This window comes from Apaloderma vittatum, unplaced genomic scaffold, assembly GCF_000703405.1.
Source record: "Apaloderma vittatum isolate BGI_N311 unplaced genomic scaffold, ASM70340v1 scaffold10245, whole genome shotgun sequence".
Classification (NCBI taxonomy): domain Eukaryota; kingdom Metazoa; phylum Chordata; class Aves; order Trogoniformes; family Trogonidae; genus Apaloderma; species Apaloderma vittatum.
This window is the reverse complement of record NW_009715470.1, coordinates 24,726-34,564: the sequence shown is the minus strand read 5'-3', so window position 1 is coordinate 34,564 and position 9,839 is coordinate 24,726. Positions and strand designations below refer to the sequence as shown.

At 45.4% G+C, this 9,839-nt stretch overlaps 1 protein-coding gene across 1 annotated transcript in view; it reads left to right on the top strand.

Annotated features, from left to right (window-relative positions):
* The first annotated feature begins 1,490 nt into the window (after positions 1-1,490).
* The window catches only part of WBP1L (WW domain binding protein 1-like), a 23,645-nt gene continuing 15,296 nt past the window's right edge, over positions 1,491-9,839 (top strand). Inside the window, exon 1 of the mRNA XM_009869157.1 lies at positions 1,491-1,517. Coding sequence (XP_009867459.1) covers positions 1,491-1,517 — 27 coding nt within the window. The remainder of the gene's footprint in view (positions 1,518-9,839) is intronic.

Below are 9,839 nucleotides of genomic sequence, written 5' to 3'. Positions count from 1 at the left end.
TGGCTGGTGGACTGGGGGGCTGTCTGTTCTGTTGGTTTGGGTTTGATTTTTTTTAAAATATTTTTTTTCTGCTGTTGCAAATTAGACATATGTGGTTTCTCTCTGTTCTGAAGTCTTGAAATTATTGCTAAAACTGCTACTAAAAAAGAGATTCAGTGAACTCCCTATGGGGAAAAAAGTATATTCCTTCCCTCGTCAAATACTTTCATGTGTTGAACTCCAAAAGCCAAAGAGGCCAAAAGCAAGTGGAGTTGCTCCTCTGTCAGATACCCATGAAGCTGCTGTGGGACATGTGGGAGTGGCGGTGGTGTCCCAGTCCCCTGTGGACAGACGAGGACAGCTGCCGATTAAACAGAAGCACACAAAAAAAAGAGGTTGCTGAACTTTCAAAGTGGAGGTAGAAAAGGGAGTTAAATTTAGATTACCTTCTGCAGTGTCATCTCCTGCACCGCTGTGGAACTTGCTGTACCTCTTACTTGGGAGAGGACAAGCAAGACGTGCCATCTTGGACACCCGATGATAAATTTGTTTATAAGGCTTAATTGCCCCTTGGCATGAGAACGTGAAATGAGCTGAAGTAGAATGAGGAACCTTCTGTTGGGGCTAGTCATGTTTTCCTTGGGGAGAGGTGGATTACAATGTGTTCCCATCACCTGTCTGACACTGCAGAGACCCAGTCCTGATGCCAGTGAAATCAGAGGAGTTGTCGCCGTTTCTTTGGTGGCATGGCTGTTGTCTGGAGGGCTGGGACTTGAACAGTGCTGTAAGAGGTGCTCAGGAAAAACGGAGCTGTGGTGGGAGGCAGAAGATGGGAGTGCGTTGGATCTGTGAAGGCTTTACCCGGGTCCCCCAGGTCTGGAGGTGCTTGGAGAAACCATAGTGCTTGCTCCAAGGGCTCCAGTGCTGTTCAGCCAGAAGCACCAAGCTTCACTTTCTCCTCAAAAATAGAGTAACTGTCTATTTCTGCTTAGTGTGATTTAATCATCGCGGAGGAGCTCTTGCCAAGGTTTTGAACAGCTTCCCCTCCGCTTGCAGCATCCACTCCTCAGGGAGGAGAACGCTTCTGCTCCGCCACTGCTCCCAGCCAGGGCCCCGCACAGGCAGCGCTGCCCCACGGCATGAGGCAGCTCCCGTTTGCAGCGAGCTGCCTGGTGTTACCCAGCAGCTGTCTTAGGGTTCAGGGCTTTTTTTTTTTTTGTTTTCGTTTTTTTTTCTTTTCGGAACTCGACCTGATGTCATTTCCCTCTTGCAAACACCCTGGCTGGGCTGCGTCTGAGATATGTCACGGGCAGTGGGAGGAGGAGGAGGGGGAGCCAGCGAGTGCGTGCGGTGTCCCAGGACCCTGTTTACTTTGCATTCCCAGCCGAGGAAGCCCTGGTTTAAATAGGATCAGAGGAGAGGGCAGCCCACACAGCACATGAGGACATGGGTGCGGTGGGGTTTTAAATTCCTGGCTTCCCATGTGTTGGTGCTGAGGATGAGCCTGCAGAATGCCTTTCCTCCTGGGTCTCAGACAGGTAAACCGGCTTCGGTGTGGTGGGAACTGCTCGTTCAGGTGGAGGATGTGACTGATTGCTTTCATTGTTAATATCCTTCCCCCCTCGCCCCCCGTAGGAAATGTTTTCTGACTTTCCCAAAATGGAACTGAACAAACAACACTTTCCCACCCATGGTGTTAGATCGGGGAGCGCGGTAACGTGAGAGACGCTTTTTATGAGCGAGGAAGGAGCAAAACTGCAAGCTACGGAAAGAAACTCTTGTTGTTGTAGGCTTTGTGGCAGGGCGGCTCTTTGTGTTGTGCTCCTCTGCAGTTAACTTGTTTGGTTGGATTTTAGGGTACTTTCCACAGTCCTTAATATGGAATTATGTTTACATTGCATAAAAACATGCCGAATTTTGAACTGTTTTCTTGTGCAGGCAATGTTTTGAGTGTTTTTAAAACAAAACAGAGACATATATGTGTACGTATCATCTCTGACAAAGGTCACCAACCAGAAAATGGCAGCATGCTGTGACCCCCAGCTTGGTGACTTTTTAATTGTTCTGTGAGAGTTTGAGCTTGTACGAGAAACTTGGGATCATATAATAGCTGGTAATGTCGAGTGGAATGAGGAACGGTAGCAACTGCCCAGCTGCTCCCCGCTGGAGTAGGTGCCAACTATGTGTTCCTAGGCTCAGGGAGAGCAAACCCTTTTTTTGGTCTGGGAGGCACGTCTGTAGGGGAATCAACTGTAAACTCTTCCCAGCACTGCTGGGATCTGTAATCCACAATAAATAGATATTGCGTGATATCAGAGTGCTGCTTGCAGTTTCTAATTTAGAATTAAAAAGTCAGGACTGGACCGTAGCATGTTTTAAACTACCTACTTGTGGTTGTTTGGGACTTCAGCACGCTGCTGAGTAAACAGTGCTGGCCCTTTTTCCTTATCAGTTCAGCTTTTGGTGAAATGCAGCTCTACCCCCCCACCCCCCCATCATGCTGAACTGAAAACAGTTTTACATAAGAAACTACCTCTAGCACAATGACCTTCTGTAATCGAATGCAGCAGCTTTAGTAATAGTTCACTTGTTAGCACACAAGGCAAAGAGACTTTCCCTAAAAATCTCGGAACTGAACCAAAGAGGGAAATGCGATCATGAAGGCTGAGTGGCTTTAGGTAGCTCTCGCTGTGCAGTGAGACTTTTAAGGTGGCTTAAATGTTGAGATTGCTCGAGCCTCATGGGTGTGTTCTTCTCTGAAGTTCCTATTTCTAATTTAGTCTTTTTGTTTGATGTGATGGTTTAAACGTAGATGGTTTAGAATTGAGGTGCTGTGTAAGATGTAAAACCAGAAATAAGGTGTAATTTAGCTTCATTTGCCCAAACTGAGAACAGCTGGTTATCTCACTGGGCTGGATGGTACTTTTTTCTCTGCTTGTAACTTTTCAGCATCGATACAGAGGCATTTACAGGAAGCAGAAAAAAGGTGTTGCCTCAAGAACAGAAGAGCAAAGCTTTTGGCTATTTTTATCCAGCGATAAAGGTTATAGTGGGAAAGAGCTGCTTGAACTCTTCTTAGTTAAGAAGACTTAATAAATCTAAACATTTGTGATCGTGAACTGCATGAAGATAGTATTCAGAAATTTCTTCTTCCGCTTCTGGAAGAGCAGGTGGGCAAGGGAAAGTATTGTTAGTGAACAGTGTTATTTCATTAAAAGTGGGGGAGAAATTCAGGAACATCTCATCACCTCTATTGTCTCTCCTGTCTGCACTTGGACTGTAAATGCTTTGGTTGTCTGGGGCGTCCTTTGCTGCCGCTGTTCCCACTCAACACAGCGGGTGCTGACCCTGGGCTGTGCCTCACCGGCACAGGAAAGAGGTGCGGAGGGAAGGGATGCCAAGCGGGGTACCCTCCTGTGAGCTGCCTCATGGGGATGAAGCGGTCGCAGGACAGGCACCCCTTGCTCACGGCAGCGCTGCCCTCACCAACCGGATCCCCTGGATCGGCCTTCACTTCTTCTTTGGGACCCAGTGGCTTTGCAGTGTGGCAGACGGACTGCTGAACCCATGGGAAAAATAAGGCATTTGGAGTGGTTGTTGTTGTTGCAGTGGGGATGACATTTAAATGCCTAAAAAGCTGGGTCAGCTCCGTGTGACATCAGTGTGCCGTGGGTGTTTAAAGTTCCTGTCCTAGGAAACATGACTGTGGAGGATCTCAGCTTTCAGTGTTAAGTGAGCATTTCCTCTTGGGGTTGCAGGTGGAAGAGCTTGAGCGTGTTTGTCCAGTTCACAGCAGAAATGTAAAAAAAAGGTGTGAGGAGGAAAGGTTAAACTATTGGATTCCGAACCTTTTCTGTTTAAATTTTAACTGCTTGAGGTTTTCAATATTGTCAGCTGTTTGGTGGTTTAAAATAACAAAATGCGACAGCCTCCTCAAAGCTGTGATTTCCTAGAACCATCTCTCTTTAAGGGGAAAGGGCTGAGACTACATCTGGGAAGCTTCTAGTAAGGCGTGAAGGAAATAAAACACTTTCACGTGGCGCTTAAAATGGGAATGTGCAGTTTTTGGAGTGTGAAAGTGAAACTTGTAATAAACAAAAATGAAACCAGCTCCAAGTGATACTTATCAAAGCGTCCACAGTCTGTGAAAGGGCCGTGTTCCTTTAAAGGTTCTTAGGGTATTTCTCTGAGACGAATGAATGCAACAAACCAATTTGTTCCTCGGATAAAGGTTAATAAAACCTTGGAGGTTCTGCATCCGCTGGGGCTGAAGATAGGTCTGCCGTGGCTGATTAATCATGGTGATTTAAATATAATTCTCCTGATGCTGGCATTAGTGAAGCAATAAATGTTGTGAATTAGAATTACCATTTTGGAGATCTTTATTGAGCCTGGGACAGCTCGGAGGCATCATTCCGACCCCACTTATTAGACTTTAAGTATTTGGATGTTTGCGCTTAATGCATTTTTTTCCCCCTCCACATTCAGCAAAACAAAATTTGTGGTGGGTGTCTTATGAAGAAATGTCCAGACTTGATTTTCTTGGCTTCAGTTGTCTGTCGTAAGGCAGGCTTACAGGAATTTATCCCCTGTCGTGCTGGCAGGGGCTGGCACCCGAGGTTCCAGTAACTCCCAGCAATCAAAGCCAGTTTCAACTTGACCAAGCTTATGTGCTTTTGTTAAATTGAACCCACCGAAGGCACAGCACCTAGATGGGGGATTTTTACTTTGATGTTCCAAAGGACTAACTAGGAGAGTGTTTATGAAGACAGGAGGTGACCAGAGGCTTGGGTGCGTGCTCAGCTGGGAGGGTGTCAGTCCCAAGCCAGGTGATCAGCACCTGGCAAACCAGGAGTTGTTGTAAACTGTGGCAAGATTTGGCATTCCAGCCTAATATTTTCAGTAGCAATTTTAACTTAGTACCAGCTGAGCACCTCTGTCAGATAAGAGACTCATCTCATTTGATGGGTTTGAGTTTGCATTCTCATGAGCTACTGCTGATGGGCTTGGCTAACCAACAGAGGCGATAGTTTGATATGCGACTTGGAGTAAAACCAAGTGGGTATCAAATACAATTTTTCCTGTTGGTTGTTTCTAACATATTTAAGATATTGACAGTCACTTCCATTGTGTTACCCTGCGTGCTTAAAGAATATGTGTGGTTCAAATACTGATTGCAAGTTGCTCAAAATACAATCTTGACAAATATGTATTAAAAATGTATTGCTTAAATCCATCCCACTCTGTTGGTACGTGTACAGCTGGATGCTGAGAGCAAGAGACTGCTGCCTGCGAGTCATGAGATTAGAGAAATAACTAGGTCAAGATTTATGTTTGTTTTTTTAATTATTAAATAGATGCTTATTACCAAAGTCCTCTGTAAGAGCCATGAAGCCAGAAGGTCTGGAGCAGTCACAGGTTGAGCCTGAATCCTGTTAAAACCAGTAGCATCTTGCCCTCCAGCAGATGCCAGTTTGGAAGTCTCTCTTTAGCCTGCTGCTGGGCTTTTCACTGTGTTCCACTGTTTGTAAGCCTGTTATTCAGTTCCTTACCCATCCCTGACATTCTGTTATTAATCCCTATCTCTTCTCATTCAAATAGCAAATTGCTGTGTAGTGCCTTTACACATGCTGTACCGAAGTTTGGAGAGAATGGGAAATTAGAGAGGTCAAAAAAACAGGCTGTCCTGGAAGACAGGAATGGCACATAACCTGCTGTGAGAAAATGCAAGTCACATTTCAAAGTGTTTTCTAGAGTGTCTCAGTATTACCAAGGTTAAGATGAATAGATACTCTGGTGGGTTGAATGACAGGTAGGGACCATATAAATGCAAGATGCTCATATTTAGGATAACGGAGGTCAGATTTCTGTGGAAGGAGGAGGCAGAGCAAAAAGCTAAAATGGTTATTAGATCTCTGTGATATCAGCCACTGCTGGTTCTGGTTACCTCGTTAATGCCAGCTGAGGAGTCATCTTTTGTAGGTGGTTCACTGCCAGCTATGCACTTCTGAGCGTGGGCTATGGCGTTTGTTGCTGTAGTTGCACATATTAATTTTCAGCTTGGAAAATAGCCCCGCTGCTCTGGAATTTGCTCATCTTCATCTTTCTCCTTTTTTGACATAGCAGCAATGCTCCTGGGTCAATCACTGGCTTTTGAGAATAGATGAGTGTGAAGTGCCTCAGTCCCTTTGCTGTAGCGGTACTCCATGGTCAATCAGTTCTCATTTCCCTTTGTTGGCTTCAGAAGCAATAAATCCCAACAGATTCACAAGTATTAAACCCAACCATTTAATACTGAAAACCTTTACAAGAGTGGGATAAGGAGGACTGATTACATCCTTTCTTGCAGCCAGGGGAAGTTCAGACAACCTACAGGCCTCCATGAATGCCTCCTGTCTTGATCACGCCTCAGATTTTGACCTTTAATTTGTCACGTAGGCCTCCAGTGAAGGTCCAATACTGAAGTGGAAGGTTGAGAAAATGATTGGCGCTTTTCCCTGGCACTGACATTAGTGTTCGCTGTAGCTTCAGATGTGATAACATATGGTGCTGCCTTGAGTTCTCTTATACCTACCACTGCTGGATATTTTAAGGATTATTTGTAAAAGCATTTGACAGCAGAAGTGTGCTACTGGCAGAGTTGCCAGCATGGCTGTGGGTTTATCACAGATGTCAAATATCAACAAGAAAATAAGTTAAAAAATATCTTATTTTCACTCAGAGTTGCTCTATGAAGTTTGACAAGTGAAAACTAATTCAAAACATCGCATCTAAAATATGAAGAGACTTTCCAGTCACATCAAGGTGAGGTTTTCCCATATCAACCAATTTCTTGGGAAAGAGCCTGCACCATATTTAACAAATGACTTCTGTTGGACTGGATGGGGAGAGAACACGTAGTCCAGGACTGCTGAGCCTTCTCCTGAAAGCTCCCGGCTGTGGAGTGTGCGTCAGGGATCCCATGATTGCAGTTTCTCAGATCTGTGTCACCTGTTACGACGATGCCAAGGAGGCAGTGATGCACGTGCTGCTTTACAGGACAAAGCCAATCCCTGGAAATGAGCTGGACATCTCTTAAGGCTTTGAAGGTGGGAGATAACGGATGGCATGTTCAGGTTTCTTAGCTGTGAAACAGGAATATTCTGCTCTAATAGAGTTGAACGAAGCTCTTTGAGGGCAGACCCATGTAGATGTGACTTAGTAACCCTGTCTGGAGGCATCTCCAGTTGGCGGAACAAAGGCTGATGGGGAGGGATGTGCTTGCCTGGACAAAGAGAAAGCAAGAGAAAACAAGATTGTCCTTCGGCAGGGAAGCCTGCACTGGAATGTGATAGCCATTGGCGACTGCAGAAGAAAGTAGTTCTGTAATGAAACCACCCCTCTGCCAAACAAAACAACACCCTCCATAGTAGTTCAGTGAAAACTCTGTACTGCTAAGAATGATTAAAAATGGTCATTACAAGTGCTACTTGCAATTAAAACTAGAAAAAAAGGCAGGTCAATAAAATGTGAGTGCTCTAGCTTTGCGTCTATGAGATTTTTTTCTGCCCCATATATACTTCTCTTACCCATAAAAGTACTCTTTCAGTCCATGCCTGTTGATATGAAAGAGGAAATAATGTGCTTTCGAAGCACAAGCACTTGTGATAGTTTCCGGGAGGCATTTAGACTGTCGAATCATAGAATGTCAGGGGTTGAAAGGGTCCTCTAGAGATCATCTAGTCCAACCCCCGTCCCAGAGCAGGGTCCCCTAGGGCAGCCACACAGGAACGCATCCATAGGTCACTGTTGCTGGCGTGTCTGCAGTTTGGGAGCACTTGACACAAAGAATGGATGGGAGCAGGAAGTAGAAATAATAACAACACTGATGGTTTGGAAAGTGCAGGCTGGGATTTGCTTAGAAATTGAAGCCTGATTGAAGTGCTTGGTGGTAGGCAGAGGTTTCCTGACAAAACATGTGACGGTCTCTTTTGTGACATGTACCAGTGGCAGTGTCTAACCTCTTCCTTGGCTTGCAAAGCGGTGCAAGAAACTGCACAGTGGCCCAGCTTTTCATAGAAATGGGTCTTGGCTTAAGTGGGGAGAGGAAAGGAGATTGAAACACTCGATCCACGGGAGACACCTGTAACATATCCCAAAACAGTGCTCTCCTTGTGCTGGAATCTCTGCCTAGTGGACTTTTCCCAAAGATTTGTTGTTTTTTCCCTGTGCCAGGTTGAGTAACCTGGCATTGGAGGTAGCTGTGCTCTGAGCAGGGGTCGGGCTGTGTGACCCGCTGGGATCCTTTCCAGACTACATTATTCCTTGATTCTGCGAAACTGTTTGGAAACAAGAGTGATAAGTTTTAGGTCTGACACGTGGCACCAAGTCTGACGGGTCCATGTTCCCAGAAACCCGTTGGTGGCCGGCCTGGCAGAGGGCTGCAGAAGGGCCCCTAGAGAGAGTGCTTGGACTTTGAGGAGTGTGGCTGGTAGCCGACACTGCAAGGACTTTAAAACTCTTGACTTTCTGAACTGTGGGAGCTGAAAGCCAACTGCAAGGTTTTTCAAAGGTACAAATGCTTACACGTTGGCCAGGAAGAGAATTCTCTTGGTCAGTGTGTCGGGAAGCTCCAGGTAGTAGGATATGGACTCTTGCTTTAGGTGGGAGAGCAGGAGGTTGCTGGAGACTTCATCTCCATACACAGGCAGCAAAAACCTGCAGAATACTAACCTAGCTGCTGAGGATCTTCTGTTCAGTATGTACAACCATCCCCTCAATGGACCTGTTTGCCAGCTGGGCTAAGAAGCAGCAACCCTACACGTAAGCACATGGAACTGAGGAAAGGTCATTTCAAATATAATAAGGTTGGCAAGAGGGAGTCAGAAAGTTCAAATAGAAGGATTACGTGGTGAAAGTCTCTGAAAAGAGGGACTGCTGCAAATTCTTATGTGAGAAAAATATGGTGAAGCTGTAATAGGTTGCTGCTGCCAAAAGACACTGATGTGTTCTATTGCTGCTCTTTGAAGCAGACTACATCAAATGGAACGAATCTTGGGGGAGTAAACACAGGTGGTCAAGGACGGATCAGTTGTGATGCAGCAGAGCTCCTGAAATGTCATTGTGGGACTCTGCTCTTTCACCAGCTCCATATGATTCATTTGCGGGTTCAACAGGTCACATTGATTTTCATGTGTCACAACCGCAGACCTCAGATGGTCACTTTCTGGCTTGTACATCAGCAACAGGATTGCAATTTTGCAATGGGATCTTAATTTCTCAATTCTGTTGATATGAGAGCCAAAATCTATGCTGTTCTTCAGTTACATTAACTCTGCAAGGCCAACAAAAATTAGGAGAAGTGTAAATAAACTAATAAGAACAGATAAGAGAGTAAATGTGTCCTATTCCTTTTGCTGTCTAAAATTACAATTTCTGGAATGAGTAGTGTGCCTGAAGCAGAAATGCTGTGCAAGCTCAACAGCATCTCCTAAAAGTTGCTACTAGCTGCTGCAATTAGAGACAGAAATACCTCCAGACCGTATAGGACAATGCTGTGCCTGCTGTTGGCATGCAGCATCTCAAGATAAGAATATAAAATGCTTGCTTTAGTTACATGTAGTAAAGCAGTTGGACTGGTCTGTCGAGCAAAATGTTCTCTCCCTGGAAGGAGGAGGCAGGTACCCCCCAGCCTGTTGGCTCTGTGGGTGAGGTGTGAGGAGATGGGACTTTTTAGAGCCTTTTGTGGAAATCGTGATACCTGTGAAAGGCGGGGCGGCAGTGTATCACACGCCTAGTTGTGCCTTCGCACAATCCAAAACCCTTTCAGAAGCTGGTGTGATTTCTTAGGAGAAAAAAGCAGCGTGGGATCTCTTCTGCTG